The sequence below is a fragment of the Carassius auratus genome, chromosome 26 (genome assembly GCF_003368295.1).
Source record: "Carassius auratus strain Wakin chromosome 26, ASM336829v1, whole genome shotgun sequence".
NCBI lineage: Eukaryota > Metazoa > Chordata > Actinopteri > Cypriniformes > Cyprinidae > Carassius > Carassius auratus.
In genome coordinates, this window is record NC_039268.1 from 5938941 (window position 1) to 5957575 (window position 18635).

The 18635-nt window shown below is 36.4% G+C and overlaps 2 protein-coding genes across 9 annotated transcripts in view; one reads left to right on the plus strand and one right to left on the minus strand.

Annotated features, from left to right (window-relative positions):
* LOC113044162 (pericentriolar material 1 protein-like) overlaps positions 1 to 13156 on the plus strand; it is a 40671-nt gene extending 27515 nt beyond the window's left edge. For 4 of the 8 annotated variants that reach the window (XM_026203836.1, XM_026203843.1, XM_026203841.1 and 1 more), the window contains 23 exons: positions 8 to 187; positions 263 to 512; positions 1235 to 1380; positions 1772 to 1947; positions 2070 to 2229; positions 2386 to 2738; positions 2875 to 3042; positions 3359 to 3415; positions 4029 to 4201; positions 5100 to 5231; positions 5316 to 5448; positions 5631 to 5774; positions 6358 to 6461; positions 6560 to 6694; positions 7108 to 7305; positions 7383 to 7442; positions 7702 to 7828; positions 8623 to 8774; positions 8853 to 8922; positions 9022 to 9218; positions 9333 to 9425; positions 12189 to 12312; positions 12442 to 13156. In XM_026203836.1, coding sequence (XP_026059621.1) covers positions 8 to 187; positions 263 to 512; positions 1235 to 1380; positions 1772 to 1947; positions 2070 to 2229; positions 2386 to 2738; positions 2875 to 3042; positions 3359 to 3415; positions 4029 to 4201; positions 5100 to 5231; positions 5316 to 5448; positions 5631 to 5774; positions 6358 to 6461; positions 6560 to 6694; positions 7108 to 7305; positions 7383 to 7442; positions 7702 to 7828; positions 8623 to 8774; positions 8853 to 8922; positions 9022 to 9218; positions 9333 to 9425; positions 12189 to 12312; positions 12442 to 12467 — 3358 coding nt within the window. In that variant the 3' untranslated portion in view covers positions 12468 to 13156. The remainder of the gene's footprint in view (positions 1 to 7; positions 188 to 262; positions 513 to 1234; positions 1381 to 1771; positions 1948 to 2069; positions 2230 to 2385; positions 2739 to 2874; positions 3043 to 3358; positions 3416 to 4028; positions 4202 to 5099; positions 5232 to 5315; positions 5449 to 5630; positions 5775 to 6357; positions 6462 to 6559; positions 6695 to 7107; positions 7306 to 7382; positions 7443 to 7701; positions 7829 to 8622; positions 8775 to 8852; positions 8923 to 9021; positions 9219 to 9332; positions 9426 to 12188; positions 12313 to 12441) is intronic. The other 4 variants (XM_026203838.1, XM_026203840.1, XM_026203842.1 and 1 more) reach the window with 4 other exon arrangements.
* A 123-nt stretch (positions 13157 to 13279) lies between these two features.
* On the minus strand, positions 13280 to 18475 carry LOC113044164 (acid ceramidase-like). Its single transcript, XM_026203845.1, has 14 exons — positions 18299 to 18475; positions 17949 to 17995; positions 17427 to 17517; positions 17084 to 17170; positions 16821 to 16899; positions 16665 to 16739; positions 16071 to 16116; positions 15823 to 15967; positions 15537 to 15591; positions 15290 to 15371; positions 14287 to 14418; positions 14048 to 14171; positions 13909 to 13965; positions 13280 to 13821 (listed from the first exon to the last, which is right to left on the minus strand). The coding sequence occupies exons 1-14, from the start codon at positions 18374 to 18376 to the stop codon at positions 13732 to 13734; spliced, it is 1188 nt and encodes a 395-aa protein (XP_026059630.1). The 5' UTR covers positions 18377 to 18475; the 3' UTR covers positions 13280 to 13731.
* Positions 18476 to 18635: the final 160 nt, after the last annotated feature.

Genomic DNA, 18635 nt, shown 5'->3' on the forward strand with positions numbered 1-18635 from the left:
CCATCAGAACCGCGGCCACCTGGGGTGGTTCGACACAGTGTCCCCTTGGTGATGATGATGATTACTCCTCTGAGGTGGGGGCTGAGGAAGAGGACGATGATGGACATGATGAGGGAGAGGAGTCCAGTTCCACTGATGAGCTGCATGCTTGCTCCATACAAAAACAACGCAACTACAGCAGAGATGGGTAAATGCACAGGCACACAATACTATACTATACATCAAACCCTTACATTATTAACGGTCTTGTCAATTCATGCAGTCTGAAAGTGCACAGGGAAATGAATGCAAGTCCTTCCCCCCGTGGATCAAGGGGTCACTCTCGTCAGCAGCCGCAAACTGAAAGAGGTAGTTCCAGTAGAGCCAAGCGGCAAGAGAACCTGCGATGGGCGGCTGATCTGTCTCTCTCTGAGGGCTCTGCACCAGCACACTGGCAGGAACAGATCACACACCTCCAGAAACAGCTCAACTTCAGCACTACCATGTGCCAAACCTTGCTACAGGATCAACAGGTCAGAGAGTATAGAATTAAAGATACATCAATGTATCAGCCAATTGTTTCAAAACAGCCACTGATCTGAGCTGATTATTTCAAAATTCAAACAATAAATGTTGCTTTGAAGCTCTTAAATGTGGTGTGACTGATTGCTGTTGTGCCTCAGTTCAAGCGTATGTTAAAAGATACAGTACAAGCTTCTGAAATGTATCATGTCTTATTTAATCACTCAATCAGAGTTTCAGCTGTGGAAAACCCTAAATAAAACCGCTTGTGATCTGACACACTATTTAACAGGAAAATTCTTACAGTTAATAGTATCACTGATGTACCAAATGAGAGGATTCCCTGTGCAATATGCAGCATTAGTTGGTAGAAATGTTTGGTTGCACTTTATTTTAAGGTGTCATTGTTACAGTGTAATTACACATTTAAAAGTACTGAGCAATATTAATTAACTACATGTACTTCCTATAGGGTTAGGATTAGGGTTTGCATGCAATAAAGCATAATTTATAGATGTTATAATAGTAAGTAAATGTAACATGTAACAAGAACACCTCAAAATAAAGTGTTACCGAATTTTATTTCTTTAGGACAGCTAACTGGTATCATTATATTGAATTGGCATTCGGAAATTGGCAGAGAAATTTAATATCATTGCATATCTATACAACATTGTTTAACTTTCTTTATTTTCTTACTAACAACTTTTTTTATTTCCCCTGTCATCTCTAGACTCTTTCATACATGCTACAGGCTCTTCTCGCAGGCCCCTATGGTGTTGTGTCCAATAATGTGACCTCTCCTCAAATCCCTCTTATCATGCACCAACTAAACCAGTGTTACACACAGCTGGCTTGGCAGCAGAACAATGTCAATCGGTGGGTCTTTAGACTTTAAAATAAAAAATATCAATTGGGAAAATATTTTTTTGTTAAGCATGAATGAGGCATTCACTGTAGATGCACTACAGTTTAAAAGTTTGGGATCAGGTTTTTCAGAAGCTCCCCAAATCTGCTTTTATTTAATCTAAAAGGATAGTAAAAACAGTAATATTATGAGTAGCATAACAAATTAATGTTTTGTATTTTAGTATCTTTTTAAACTGTAATATAAAGAACATCCTTTATTTGAAATACAATTGTAAATATCATTGTCTTTTGAGAGAGTATTTCTTTCAAGAAAAAAAATACTGACCCCAAACTTTTGAATGGTATTGTAGTTCCAAACTTAGAGTAAGCTTTGGTTTCATTTGTTCCTCCTTTCTGGTAGGTTGAAACAGGTTCTGAATGATCTGTTACGGCAGCAGCAGAGTCAGTCATTGTCAGGACAACAGCAACATCAAAATTTTGGGCAGGATTCTGCATCATCATCTCTGTTCGTAAACTATCCTCCTGTGAACACACTCAGTATGCCTGGAATCCCAAACTTCTCCAGTTTCCCAACTGGTATTGCTATTATCTGTTTGTAAAATTAAGGAATTACATTAATTAAAGAAAATTACATACTTCCATATATATATATATATATATATAAATGTTTTTCTTCTAAACTTTTTTTCTGGTTTTAGGTTTTAATTTCAGTCCCATATTTCCCTCTTCAGTTGGAGATTTTCAGCAGAACCAGGCCGGTTCAGATCCACAGCATGATCCAAACATATCCCTTAAAACAGAATACATGAGTTTCCCCCCTTCACTACCAAGATCTCCATTGAATAAGGCAGAGAAACGGTACAAATGTGTTTCTGTATTTTGGATTAAAGTTAATCATAATTATATTAATTGCAGTCAGGTGAAAATGCAAGAATTACCTACTTTGTGTTGCATAAACTACAAAAAGGAAGAAAAACTGTACCGAATCTTGTTAATTTTTTCCTCCCTTTACAGGTTCCCATCTCAACCTGACAATGTTCCCGATGCTAACAACTCTAGCTGGTTAAACTCCTCTCTGAATCGCTCTGGTCAGAGAACCACCCTCACCTCTGACCGTCAAAGTCAAATAGAGCAGAACTCCCCTTCCTCCTCTGCTGTCCCTCACCCTTCCACTTCCCGGGATCTTTCTTACGTACCTGACTCCCAGGAGTCTACAAGCAGCCTTCCAGACAGGGCAGATCCAACCACTGTCACCAAGACTTTCAGAGCAGGACGTAAGGCTGCAGCACAGGCCAGCCTGGCTTCTAGAGACAAGACTCCCAACACAAAGAGCCGCCGCAGGAGAGGCAGGGGACAAAAGAACACCGGTGTGTCTTTATTTATAATTGACATACTACAAACTTAACTGCCCATTAGAAAGCAAAGTTTATCTCAGTCACAGTAATTGAGTATATGGATTTTATTTATTTTTTTTTCAAATGGAGTTGTTTTTCTCACTTTCAGCATCTGTGGACAGTGACAGTGCTTCGAGTGACTCTCACTTTGATCAGGACCGAGAGCGCTCCTCTCAGGTCAGATACAAAGATCTCAACCAGGGTCTGCTTGACAAACTCACACAGGAGAAACTGGACAGCAAGACCAAGAACAGCAAGCCAAATGACCTTTCATCTGGTATGCCTTTTCATAGATTCTGCTACAGATATCATTGACTACACTAAACTTATAATGGTAGAACAATGCGAACAGTCTTGTTATACAGTGTACACTAGGCAGCTGTATATTCTTCAACCAGAGAACCATCTGCCACCACAGTATAGCAAGACAACTGACTTTTCTCCATTCTTATTTAATTTTAACATCATATGTCGATATAATTTGAACATCTCATGTCCCCTGTCCCCTGTGTTACTCACTAATTGAAAAAAAAAAAAAAAAATCTGTTTTTGTTCACATTTCATTTTGGGATTTGTGCTTGGTTTCTTCACAGCATATGCTTGGAGAACACCTTTTCTCTCTAACAGAATTGCATGCACTGAAGTCCCAGGTAACTCCACGTTCATCAGCTGTTTGAACTGCTAACTACTTGTTAACATTTTTTTTTATCTGCATGTTTCCTTTGTGTCATTTCTCCTCTCCTTTTCTAAACTGCTTTGACATGCATAGGAAGTACTAAGTGTGAGGCAGGTGTTTTAATTTTCATGGCACAGAATCTCTCACATAGATATACATTTAGAGACGGAGTTGTATTAAGTTAATTTCTATAGTCCGGTATCATTATTTCAAAAGATTGGGAAATTGGGGGAATCTGCTGTATTATTCATAACACCATTAACATAATTTTTTATTAATAATGTTAATAATGTTTTATACCTTAGCTTTTTGAGTTGTGGATCTGAGCATGGTGTTGAGTAAAAACATCCCTTAAATTTTCTTGAATGTTAAGTGAACTTAACATAGTATTTTTGAACATCTGTGTGAAGTTCAAGTACTAAAGGTCTTGCTATTTGTGTACTTGAATGTAAAACATGTTTGCATACATGTTTAGTTTTTTGTATAATTAGTTTGCATATACAGCAGTTGTTTGATCCACTGTTGACAGTAGATTGCCTATGTTCGTCTTTCATTTTGTTCTGTCTGTGTGTATTACTTTTCTCTAGATGTAAGCAGTGATTTCTCTCTGTTTGAGGCCCTGAGAGAGACGATCTACTCTGAGGTAGCAACGCTGATCTCTCAGAATGAGTCTCGGCCTCACTTCCTCATTGAACTTTTCCATGAGCTTCAGCTGCTTAATACAGACTACCTTCGCCAGAGGGCCCTCTACTCACTACAGGTACAGTACACAACAATCGAACTTGTGCACACCTCTATAGACACAACAGGCTCACATGAAGACTGGATGGTTTTCCACAATTTTTGTGTTAATTGTGTTGGAAATCTACACAATGGATTTAAATGAAAAATGAGTCCCTTAGATTTGAGAATGTTGAAAGAATGACCAGATTAATTACAATAAAATGATAACTAAAGACCATGCCAAAGGAGTTGAAAAGAAACATTTTGAGTGAGAAAAAGAAGGGTTCAATTCTGGATTTAGTGGCAGAGGGTATATCCTTAATTTCAAAGAGAGCGGTTCATGAGAACAATGTCAAACTGCAAACACTGGGAACAACGAAGCTACTGACCGGAAGAGGGTGAAAACGACTCTCCACTGACCAGGATGACCAGCCAATCCCCAGACCTGAACCCCATTAAAAACAACTGAAATGTGATCAAGAGGAAGATGGATGGCCACAAGCCATCAAAACAATCTGGGCTGCTTGAATTTTTGTGCCATGAGTGGCATAATATCCCCGAACAGCAATGTGGAGAACATGCCAAGATGCATGAAAGCTGTGATTGAATATCAGTTATTCCACTATAATTGATTTCCTAAGATAAAACATTATTATTATGTTTAAAAATAAATATCATTTATCATCAAAAATCATGAACTTGTTTTCTTTGCATTATTTTAGGTCTTGTATAACATTGTATATGTTTGGCCATTTTCTGCAAATAAATGCTTAAAATGAGAATGTTTATTTAGAATTTGGGAGTATTTGCTTAAATACCAAAGAGCTATTTTCACTATTTCAGTAGATCTCTTGTAGTGTTGTGGTTTTCTTTTGTGATGACTGCGTCTGTTTTTAAAGTAATAACCGTATTTCATTGTTGGCTCTGACCACCAGGACATTGTAACGAGGCACCTGACGGAGAAGAGCGTGGCAGACGAGCAGGCATCTTCTTTGGGTCCGACTGCATGGGCCACAGGTTCCCAGTCAGAGCTCACACCTAGTGAGAGCTTGGCTACCAGTGACAATGTGAGACATATGTCCTAATCATCTGTTTTTCTTTTTTTCTTTACTCTCTTTATCACACAAGCTAATGTTGGCTATTGATTCCAGGATGCATCTGAGAAGATTGTAACGGTTAAATCCAACTCTATACTGAAGAGGGTAGCAGATAGAGACTCGATGGACAATGAGAGCCTGCTGTCCACCTCTTCCAACCTTGAACCCTTTGCTAGTGATGATCTGGGTAAGAAGACAAGTGCTGTATGCATCATGCCAAAAACGCATGGGATGGGTTTCTTACCACAATCATGCTTGCTTTGCTGGGCTGGGGCTGGGCTGGGCTGGGCTGGATCCTGTTGTACACCTCTTGAATACGATTGTTTCTGTTTCTCTCTCTATCCATTGATTTCCTTTCTGCTTCTCCAGGTAACACAGTAATTCATTTAGATAAGGCATTGGCCAGGATGAGGGAGTATGAGCGTATGAAGCTGAGGGCTGGGTGTAACACAGATAACCCTGAGCACAGCTCTGGTGCTGCTGCTGCTGCTGCCGCCTCAGTACTCACTCAAGGTACTGCTGTGAACACACTCGGCTGCAAATTAGACCCAACATTCTGTTGCAAGTGCTTCTAACTGTGTGTCCCTAACCAGATACAATGCAACAAGTTTCCATACACAGTCAATACAATGTGATTTTTGAGCATAGAAACCAAACAGCTGGTAAACGACTGATCAGAAACGTATTGCATTGCATCTCCTTATGATATACTGTGACTTCTAATCACGGCCACTGATTCCCTGACTAGAAGGAATAATCCAGGCTTTTTACAATCTTGTGACTGTGCATCACACTTCTCTTCTCACATCTCCTGATTTTCAAATGTTCAAACTTTGACATGTCCTTCAGTGTGGTTAAAACATTAAAAGGTAATTTGCTAATTCATTTTCCCATTCATTAGGGTGAGAAAAACCTGGAATGTTTCTTTAGTCTGAGAGATTGCTATTAATGATTATGGGTTTAAATGTTTATAATTAGCACTGGCTCTGCTTGCTTTAAACGTACCTAATGAATGCTTGGGTTTTATAGTTCTTCAGGTAGACCTAATTGTGTTATAATGGATTTTCTGTGTATGTGTGTCAATGTCTGATTTTAGGTGCAGGACATTCATCTACAGATGCACATTGTCCTCAGATCGACACACAACAGCTCGACAGACAGATCAAAGCTATCATGACGGAAGTTATTCCTTTCCTAAAGGTGAGCTTGCTCCACCTTTCTTTTCAAATTTACAAATAAATGAACCAATAAAGTTGCAGTTCATAGACCTGCTGGTTTGCTTAATGTCTTTCTGTCAGGAGCATGTTGGGGATGTGTGTTCACACCAGCTGCTCACATCTGTGAGACGCATGGTGCTCAAACTCACTCGGCAAAATGACGAAAGCAAAGAGTTTGTTCGGTTCTTCCACCGACAGCTGGGAGGCATCCTGCAGGTAAGCTCATTTGTAAAGTTTTATTTATTTTTCCTTATGAAATTAGCCTTTTTTTAATAGCATAAAGTTTGCTTGGTTTTTTGGTATCGATGTTGGTATCAAAAATTGTGGATCTTAATTTTTTTTTAAATATAGATATACATAGATATATATAGATTTATATGAATTATTAGGTTTGTAACAACCTTGTTTCCAGCAACAACAACAAAAAGTAATGTAACATACTGTTACATTAGTATACATATACTGTATACACATCATGTATAAAAACAAGTTTTTGTAAAGAATAGTATTTTTGAGAATCATAAGCATAAGCATATGTAGGTAGTCACTACTCGCTGGATCACAGCCTGCATTTCTTTCTAAATGCTTGAAGTGTATAATAATGTCCAAGATCTTGGTTTTGTGCACAGGACTCCTTGAGTAAGTTTGTTGGGCGGACGCTGCAAGACTGTGGTGAGGACCTGCTAGTAGAGATCTCTGAGATCCTCTTTAATGAGCTTGCCTTCTTCAGACTGATGCAGGATTTAGACCAGAACACCTCCAAAAACAAACTCAGAACCAAGAGATGCTCTGACCACACATCTCCAAAACACTCACCTCACACCGAGGTAGGCTTGAGTGATTGATCATCTTCATGTGTATGTGACAATGCTTCTGTGTTTGAGCAACTAGTGTTTTTATTTAGGAGGCGAAAACTCTAGAGAGAGAAAAGACATTCTCCCCATCATATTTTGATGAAGACAGAGTAAGTTATAATTGTTGAAACACTTACAACATTCACAATAAATCACTAAGCAGCTCCACTGCACTTCATCTAAAGCCCCACAGCAGAACAGATTTAAATGCTAGCTTGCAGAATCAGACTGAGGAAAACACCTTACTGATTTCACACAGAAAACAGCAGCTGTTGTTCAACTATTAGTGTTTATGATCTTTTTCATTATGATTTTCTTTATTTTTTGATTGTCTTGAATTGACTTTAAATGTGTTTTTTGTATCCTTAGGATCAGGATGAGACTGAGAATGGTGGGTTGCTTCATGAGAGGGAAGAGGACAAAGAGAAAGATGCACAGAGCAGTGAAGCATCTGAGGTGGAAGAAGAGGAGGGAGAAGGGCTGCCTCTTTCTATAAGTAAGTTTATCTGAAACATGGAAAAATAAGTTTACCTCTGGGAAAAAGTACAGTGTATAGAAAAAGTGTGGGTCACTTGTGCCGTTTATTTGATCAACAATATACCAAAAAAAAGCAATATTGTGAAATATTAAATATTTATAGTTTCCTATTATAATACATTGTAAAATGGAATTTATTCATTTTGAGGCCAAGCTGAATTTTCAGCAGCCATCTCTATTGTTTTCAGTCACATAATCATTTAGAAAATCCTATGACTTTTGATTAGTTTTCTGAATTATAAAAAAAAAAAAGTACAGACCCCAGGAGTTATGAACTTTAATGTAAAAAAAAATCTCTGTTTTACTATAATGTTAATATTTTAAGTGATTACATAATGTTCTTCCTTTAAATTGGCATCATGGAAACACCATCTAGGGTAAATGATATGCTTGGCTTTCTACAGTACCTACAGTGTTTGCTGGAGGTTGTCTGTTTTATCGCTTACAGGTTGAGACTTTTCTGTAATCTATTTGAATTTGATAAGATTTAGTTTGACTTGTGTGTGTATAGGGTATATCTCGAACATCACCTGACCCTAAGAATGATAAAAAAAAAAAAAAAAAAAACTTTTAGATATCATTCCACATATGTGATGGACATTGGTTATGGTAATCATTGCTATCTACTTTAAAGACATCTTGAGTAACACTGCCTCATATTTAATGAAGCATATACGAAACGCTTGAACCAGACCAGGTAAACAGAATACAGATGTATCTTCCACATAACCCCTATCGTCTTTTTTTCTTCAGGCCTGTCTAAAGCAGAGACACAGGCTCTATGCAACTACGGCAGTGGAGAAGATGAAAATGAAGTGGAGGAGATGGAGGAGTTTGAGTCTGGACCCGTTGAGGTGCAAACATCATTACAAGCCAGCATGGACAACACTAGTGAACACAGCCAGGTGTGTTGGCATTTAATAATCTGATTCAGCTCAGACAAATGACAAACACACTGATCATGACCTGTTGTGGTGTTTCAGGGCTCTGCCTTACAAAATGAAGCCCCCCACGAATCCAAATCAGACTTAGAAAACTCCGAAAGCAGCCAATGTATGCCTTTTTCTTTCTTCTTATACCATTAACATTTATTGAGATCTATTGCAGTATTTATCCTCCACTCATTGAATTTTGTCTCCCTTTTTCAAACAGTGAAAAACATGAAATCTGAGTCCAAAGACATGTTTCAGCCTCCAGAGGAGGGCAGAGAGGAGGCAAAAACTAGTTCAGGCGATGAAAGACGGGAGGAGGAGGAGGAGGACTGTACTATTTCTCCAGCCCAGGAAACACCACAGAGCTCAGATACAGCCAGTCCTGACACAGAATCTCCAGTCATGATCAACACTGATGTGGGTCTCATTCTTCTCAGCAAACCTCTTTTATTCATTCATTTAGAATCTTTTTAAAGCATATTTTTAAAACATGTATTATATTCCTATTTTGTCTGACTTTTCATAATAAAGGAGGCTGGATCTGGAAATACCAGCCAGAGATCAGACGAGGAAGATTTTGTGAAGGTTGAGGATCTTCCTCTTCAGATGTCTCTTCTTTGTGAGGTAAGAGCTTGAGTGATCGCTCTCTAATAGGAATATGGGGCATGATAGTCAAGTTGACAAGTACAATTCATGAAAAAGTGAACCTATTTTTTGTTGTTGAATGTCAGTCACATGCACTGTTGTAGATGTGTTTAACATGTCCCTATATTCTAAAGGGTATAAGACATCATCAAAGAGCAGAGTTGGGTATAACGCGTTACAAAGTATTCTAATTACTTTTCGTGATAACGCAGTAATGTAACTCATTACATTTAAAATAAATGTAATTTGATTACAGTTACTGATGTCAATAAAATTACGTTACTTGCGTTACAAATGTTTTGGTAAGAAAAAATATTAAAGTAAATAAATTAAAATGCATTTCTAATCACGTTTTGGGGCGGCTGCCTCAGTTATTGAGCATGCGCTTTAATGAATTACCGAAGAACTCGTGCTGTTAAAATGGACGGAGATTTTTGTTCAAGATCGGGAGGGAAGGTAACTTCTGGACAGGTGAAGAGAGCTGTAGCAGCGTGTGTGGTGGAGGAAATGCTGCCCTTGTCGACTGTGGAATCGCAGTCATTTAGAGACTTGCTTTCGATGATAGTGACGGACAGCTCTGTACCCTTGCAGGACCGAAAGACATTTGCAAGGTGTCTAGATAAATGCTATGCGGATGGAGGGCTGTCACTTTTGTGTAAAAAGCATTTTCGATTTTTAAGACATGTTCATTTAATTGATTGTAAAATCGATTTTCCATGTCAAAAAAAAAAGACGTTTCCTTGTTTTTCAACGCCACATAGAGCGCTTGGAAACACACAAGTCAGCAATATTTCTTATTTATTGGCATTAAAGCTTTAATCTGGCCTTAAAAGTTAGGCCCGACAGGACCCGAGCTCGACAGGTTTCGGCCCCAGCCCGAGAAGTATTACATTTTGATTGACAGCTTTTTAAAAGCCCGAACCCGTGTGCAGCGCAGCCCGACATTCAGATATGCGCACGCACACAGCTCTTTTGCCTTTTGTCAACAATGAGTCATTTATACAGGTTTTAACATAATTTATTAATAACTAACGTAGACTAGGCCACTTGGAAGTTGGAATAAAGAAATAAAATAAGTAGGGATGCACGATAATATCGGCACAATATCGGTATCGGCCGATAAAAGCTTAAAATGACCATTATCGGTATCGGCCGATATGAATATTTCTGCCGATGAGCCAAACCGATATTCTCCAAGTGAAATAATTGACCTGTTTTTCAGATGTGAATGTCTGTCTACATTTGTAAAATAATAAATTTATGGTAGAATCAGTACAGAAGAGATACATGGATTTCTCTTCAGTAAAATTAAAGTTTAAATATATCAGTATATATTTGTATATATATCGATATCGGTATCGGCATCGGCCAAAATTATTTAGAAAATATCGGCTTATCGAATATCGGCCAAAATCCAATATCGTGCATCCCTAAAAATAAGTCCTCTGTAACATCGTAACATCTCAGCACTCTAAATAGACATAGACTCATTTAGCCTATAAATAAAAAAAACGCACCAATAAAAACGAGTCTTTTTTAACAGATTAAATTAAGATTAATTTTTAATTAAGATGGGTATTTGGCAATAACGAAATTAAGATAAAGGCTCCGCCGGTTTTGCTTCTCCACATATCAGCTGACATTTAATAATAGAATAATGCCAACATTAGCGTAAATGCTCAGTCCACATTATGCATTTAAGCCTTAATGAATATTTAGTTATCATTTGAAAAACCTTTACACACAGAGATTAGGCTAGGTCTACATGTTTTTGTGAAGGAAAATGATTGAATCCACTGTAGATGTCTTCAATGTGTTCCATGCGCTCACTGATGGTGCGTCATTATTCACTCATTAATCTCATTATAAACATGGTCAAAACTTTTCCACACCCCATAACTTTGCTTTAGTTGCTGGTGAAATCAAAACGTATTTTCGCCAGAGGCAAGCCTCCGTTGCATCTACTCAGCATCCATTCCACATCTTTCTCGCGCTAATCGAAACACATCACATGAACGTTCATTTACCTCACAAACTGCAAGCGCAAGCCCGAGCCAGCGTAACATGATATAAAGTAAGCCATAACACAAGTTTTTTACATCTATATTTTTTTAATTGTTTAATTATTTTTAAATAAATCGATAATTATTTCAAAATCGATTCCCTATTTTCATTTTCGAAACTTTTTTTGGTTGGTCCGATCGATTGTGCAATCGATTTTCGAACTAAAAGTGACAGCCCTATGCGGATATGGAGTATGTACTTAAAAAAAAATCGATCGTTTGGAATATGTCTCCACAACCGCAGACATCTGGACTTGTAATAATAGAAGCTTCCTTGGAATGACACCCATGTAGTGAAGACATACTGTAGATACATTTAAAAAGACTACAGTTTTCATTGTTAGGCAAGTTTATGTTAAGAATGTTAAGTTATAGAAATGCATTGCATTTTTAATTCAAGTTGCTGTTTTCATATTTCTCTAATATATTTCAGTCAATATTAAATTACGGAAAGAACTTCACTTTGTTTGTAGTTTTTTTCCTTGTATGTTTAATAGGTTTTCAAAGTAACTTGAAAGTAAAGTAATTAGTAATCTGATTACTTTTTACATGCAGTAATCAGTAATGTAATCAAATTACAATTTTAGAGCAGTAATTAGTAATTTGTAGTGGATTACTTTTTTTGAGTAACTTACCCAACACTGTCAAAGAGTGCTGTTTTTAAACATTTTCTGTACAGGAAGAGCTTTGTAAGAGGATCTCAGAAGAGCAGCAGAATAATAACTTAACAGCTGAAATCCTGAATGGAAATAAAGAAGAGATTACAGGATTGGTGGGAAATGCTCAAGCACTCAAAGAGCCTGGTAACTATTAAATGTCTTCCAAACCTTGTGCATTTGATATTCATATTACTATGATTAGTTAATCAACAGATATCCCTGTGATGGATGAAGAAATGTTTTTCTCCTATCTATTTTTTATTTTTTTTTCAGAAACCATTGGAGCTCAGAGTGCATGAGAATGGTATTTTGATTCGTCTTATCATTCATGCAACATTACTGTATAATAAGCTTAATACCTTGCCCAGTTAAGTCTTGGTGAATTAACCTGTCAGCATGTGTGATCTAACAGTTCAAGAGACGTTAAAGAAGTCTCTCTACACTTGTAATCATTTTATTTGGATTGTTTTATGAAGAATGTAGGAGACACTTTTTTGAAGGGGCTCTTGTCTTTAAGCCTGCAAGTACTTTTTCTGTCTTTCTTTGTTTAGCCAGAACTCTCCGTAAAAGCTCCTTCAAATACTTTGGTTTAAGAGATGCTAATCATTTTTGTGTTCCTATGTTTGGCATGGTTTGGCTTTTGTTTTTGCATTTCTTTCTAGGATATCTTCCCAGATTGCTATGATTATTTGCCAGTGCAATACATAAAGGACAATAGATGTTTTTTCTGATTCAGGACAAAATCCCTGTTTAAATGTATTTGACTTGACACAGGATACATGATGAAATGTTAATGGATAGAGCAAAATCGCATATTAGCACTGGTACACTGTCCTGTCCTTTCTTATCGCTCTCTTTGAAATGTTTTCTCCTGCTTTTATTTTTACCTTTTTAAGGCATGTTGGCCAATGCTTGGGTTCTCATCCCATTTCATCTTATGTAATTCTCCAATGTAGATTATTAAAATAAAACATTGATTTTTACCACTTACTGCAGTGATTGCTCTCTTTATCCCATTTACACAAAACCTGCTTTGGCAAGTGTTTATTTTGCAGAATGTTGACTGACTCAGTGCATTATTTCCACAAATAATTGTATCTCCATGATTTTATTTGTTATCTGTGCAAATTTGTTTATTGCTTTATGTACATTCATTTCTTTCAGTTGATAATTTTCCCTCGTACATTTGTTAACAGTGCTGATGAGGTTTAATAAAGTTATGAGACAACGGTAGTGTTGATTATCAAGTTGTTCCACTGTGCATAATTCTTTGTTAATGTAGTTACAAAAACATTCTATACAAAAATGTCAATCACATTCACACAAATTTAAAAGAAACTGTAAAATCTGTCATACATATCAACTGTGCAATTATTTTTTGTTTCCATAACATGCATCATTAGACAAGTTACTGTACCTGTTTGCCAGGTTAAGCTTGATTAAACCCAATGATGCCCACAAAAAGCAGACGACAAACCTTTTAGCATGTAAGCCTACTGATTCTTAATGAAGCTAAATTATGAATTAGATTCTTCTTTGCCCAAATGTACAGCCGTCTGTCCCTCACCACGGCATGCAGGGGTTAGGACAGTCACGGATGTACGACTCCAGTGTTCCCTTAGACACCTCCATAAGAGTCGTGTAGGTGGTCAACTGTACAGCACAATAAAGGGGAAGTGTTAATAAACAAGCCATAAAATGAAATATAAAACACTTAACAGTAAACTATGATGGACCTACTTTATTTAACACTGGCTTGGTGGAAAGGACATCATAGACTGTCTTTATGGAGATATCCTGAAAGGATTAAAAAAAAATATATATAGTACACACATTTTTAATAACAGTTTAGGTCAATGTTTGCAGTGTCAAAACTCACAGCCTGTGTGGTCTGATTCATGCATTTCATAGCAGGAGTTCTGCGGTCATCCAGAAACAGAGGCTCTTTCCAGTGATCATAGTTAGTCTCCAACACATACCACCTGCCATTCTTCACATCCAGCCTAAAATACAGTACATGAAAAAAAAAAAAAAAGTGTTAGCTGTAATACTGACAACCTCAAATTCACAACTTCTTTCAACTATACGTGTAAAGAAAAGCGATGCTTGTTCACTCACTCCAGTGGATTGATGCTGTGTGTTCTGGATCTGGTGATAATGCAGGCTTGACCGGGCTGGTTTCCTCCGAGGATGAAGTACGCTGGAGCCAGCAGTTTAGTGTCAGACAACAGAGCCTTGGCACTTTCATAGCTAAAAGAAGGGGATATCCAAATAATCAATAATCTTTAGGAACCCAAGAAACTTCCATCTGATTCTTTTGTTTTATATTTCAATATTTAATATTAAAAAATAAAGAAACAAATTGCTAAATATATACTGCCTGTCAAAATAAGATTTCAATAACACTTTAAGGCATTACCAGAGTTTAAAACCCCTTTATCCTACCCTTACTATACATAAGCAGCAATTCAGATAGATAATAGTGAAAATAGGACCTTAAAATAAGAGACCACTATTTTTTTATTTATTATTTTTTGAAAGACATCATTCTCACCAAGGCTGCATGTATTTGAAAAACAGTAACACTGCGAAATATATATATTTTTTTGAAGAACTATATTTTAAAATTATTTATGTTATGTCTGAATTGTGTCAATTTGTCTCCAGTGATCATTCGGAAATCATTCGAATAAGCTAATTTTGCTTAAAATTTTTACTTTTTGCTGCTTAATATTTTTGTGGAACCTGTAATACATTATTTCACAATATCAGTGTTTTTAGTTTATGTTCTTTTTTATTATTATTTTCAAAGAAATGCAACCATGGAAAGCAGAAGATATATATATATATATAAACTATCATAATTATTCCAAACTTCTGACTGGTGGTACACAGGTAACACTTTACTTGATGTTTATATTAAATTATAACTTGATTGTAAATGCAGATTAATGCCTTACACTAAAATAAAAAAAAGTTTTATAAGACATAGATGTGGTTATAATAATTTATGAAAGCATAATGCATTAGATTGTGTATTATAATTCATTAAAATACATTTATAATGCACCATAATGCATTATATAAAAAATATGTATTAATATATTTATCTATAGCCAACCTAGTAGCATTCTCCAGCACAGAACGAGTCAGAAAACTCATCCACATGCCGTCTCTCTTCCCCAAGATCCACTCCAGAATCCCTAGAATTCACAATAAAACATTCTAACAAAAAAGATCTAACCAAATTAAATCAGTATTTGTATATGGAGAAAATAAATTTTTCCTGCAAATCCTCAAGAAGCAAAGCTTCAACATATTTTTGACAATTCCTAATATGACTCAGCAAATGTCAGGCAAAGGCTTACCGATGTAGCCTCCATCCAGACTGAATCGTTCATTCATAGTGAGAGTGAATGAGTGCTACAAAGAAGACAAAAGACAGAGACACGGTGACAAACAGAAGCAATGTGATCACTGACCAACAATCCATGCTTTCACAATTCTCTTTCCTGTTAAATAGCAGAAGTCAAACTAAAAACAATGTGAGAGACAAAAGGGCATTCTGAATCTTGTCACCGTGTTTTATCATTCATTCTGGATTCAGACCTAATGAACTCGGGTGGCTCATACTGATGTGAGCTCTGTCCTTACCGGATGAATACCGGTCAGCATGCCCACGTATCCTGCAAAATTAGTGGATTTAAAGACGGTCTGGTTGTTGCGTCTAAAGTCAATGTTGACAACCAGTGGCTTCAGCTTCTCTGTGATGATCCATGACCTGTTCTTCAAATCCCAACTGTAAGCAGAAGAGAGCACAGAACAATATGACATCTTCATATTTCAATCAAAACATTCTCAATAATTGAGGAAGTAGGTTAACAACAATGCACTAAACTCACCCCATGAAAAGTCCAAAGTCCAGGTTCCTTGCATGGATGAGATTGCCTATAAAAAAAACAAACCTTTTTTTTTTTTTTTTTTTTAACTACCAAAACAAGCTTAGAGTTGGTATGATTTTGTAAGTCTCTTGTGCGCACCAACACTGGATTTATTTAAAAATGACTGTATTAGAATTATAATTACTATTACAATTTTAAAAAAACTGTTAAATATCATTCATTCCTGTTATGGTGAAGCTGAATTTTTAGCAGTTGTTACTCCAATCTTCACTGTCACATGATCCTTCAGAAAGAATTTGAATATGCTGATTTGGTCCAAACAGCATTTCTTCTTCTTCTTCTCCTTTTTTTTTTCAAAACAGTGATTCGTTTTTTAAAGATTCTTAACAGAAAGTTCAAAAGAACAACATTTATTTGAAATAGAATTTGATTTTAGCATGATAAAAGTTTTGACTGTCACTATTGACCCCAAACTTTTGACTGATACTGTATGTCATATAATCTGTATTTAATATTTTATAACACAGATTCAAATTATTAACTATTATAAAAAACAAAAATTAAATCAATGTGATCTATAGATGATATACTCACCATTGACATCCTCTGCAACCAGAGAAGTGCATACAGTGAACACCTCATAAAATACGTTGAAGAGCACCACCTCACCTGAGAACAAGTCATTTGTGTGATTTAAATATAGATTTTATTTAACAGTGTTATGCATAATAGTATGGTTTTGATGCATACCCAAAGGAACACCAGACACTGATGCTATTCCTCTGATCTCCTCATTGAACGGATAAGGCAGGGTATCCACCATGAAGGGCTGGGGATAAACACATTATAGTCCATTTAGCAAACACTGTTATTATTCTTGTAGTCGATGATCTGTGACAGCTTCTGTATATGTCTGATATGAGGTTTAAGATTATTGTTGACTTAAGTCAATCATGATTAAAAACCACACAAAATGATATGTTAGATAGATTAGAGATTCCTTAATAACTCACCAAGTCCTTGTCTACTAGATCAATAAGCTTTCCACTGGGAACAAATGCATCTGCTAGATCTCTGATAGCCTTAATCATGCTCACCATCTAAAGACAAAGCACATGAGCTCTTGAGCAACGGGAACACGTCAGCCCTTCTCAGATCATCTGGTTTTAGGTTTGCAGACGTCAAGGTTTTACAGTTCAATTTTGGTTCACAAAAGTTCAAAAACACATCAATTAAAAGAGATAAGATGAAAATCAACTAATAAGGCAACTAATAATCAAGTAATGCCACAAACTGTACGTTTTGCTGTAAGTGCATTCATAGATAGAGCACTGAAACAGTGAGGTATGAACTCACATCATTCTTTTTGTCTGTAATGATATCTGTCCATCTTTTGCTTGGTGGTAAATCCAGATTAACAGTATACCAGGACACATCGCCTTTAAATCTAAAAGATACAGAGATTATACAGATTTTCTTATTCTCTCTATTTTCAGTGAGAATTACAAACGTGTAACTACATAATACAATCGTTCATATTTGGAGAAAATCGGGATTTAAGTTCATTTAATTGTTAAATTGCTGTTTCATATTTTGTGTTTGCATAACAAGGATACATATCCACCCTGTTACAAAACACGTGACTTTGTTTCACTTCTTTAAAACTAAAGTATACTTAGTTTTGCTTATTAACATCACAGACAATAAGCTGTCAAAATACAAACTTTTGGAAATGTTTCAAATGAATTGTACATATCTGTTATACCGTTGGATTTTAATGTACACCTGTTGTACGTGATTTAACACGGATTTAAATGTCGATCTCTGACAGCAGTTTTTACAGGTTGTAGAATTGATCATTTCACTCGTCATACTCACGTTGGTCCGTTTGGAGGATACATGCCACTTCTGCACTCTTCTGTGTACTGAAATATAAACATTAGTCATTTATCACATATTTACTGTAAACTGGAGTTGCTAATAAGGTTACAAAAAAATAGTAATGGCGTATAGGTAAAAATTGATAGCCTGAATAACACTGTAAGTCGCTTTGGATAAATGCAATTGGATTGTCTGCTAAATGCAAAAATGTAATTTAATTTAAACACAAACTATTATAGCCCTGCTATTATTCTAAGTGATATATCTGATATGAGTAGACATGAGGATTATCGCAATCAAACATTTGTTTTCATAAATATCAATGACAACTTTAGTTTGTCACTTACCGGTGGTACATACTGCGAAGACGAACACATAAACATAAAAGAGAGAATAAAAGAGCAGAAGTTTAGTCTGGTGATCATGGTGAAACGAGCAGTGCCCCTCGGCAGAGTCTGTGTGTGTGAACGCGGAAGTGCCGATGATTCTCGTGACGGTTCGAGACACTGTGGGGGAGTTACCTAAACAATGAGTTACAAAATAAAAGATGACTTAACACTCTGTCTTTGGGGTTGTCCCTGTTATACAGGATATATATATATAATTGTCGTAGCATAAGTCGGGCCAACATCATCTTTTTTTTTTTTAATTTTAAAGCCTTTTAAGAATAAATAATAACCGCAG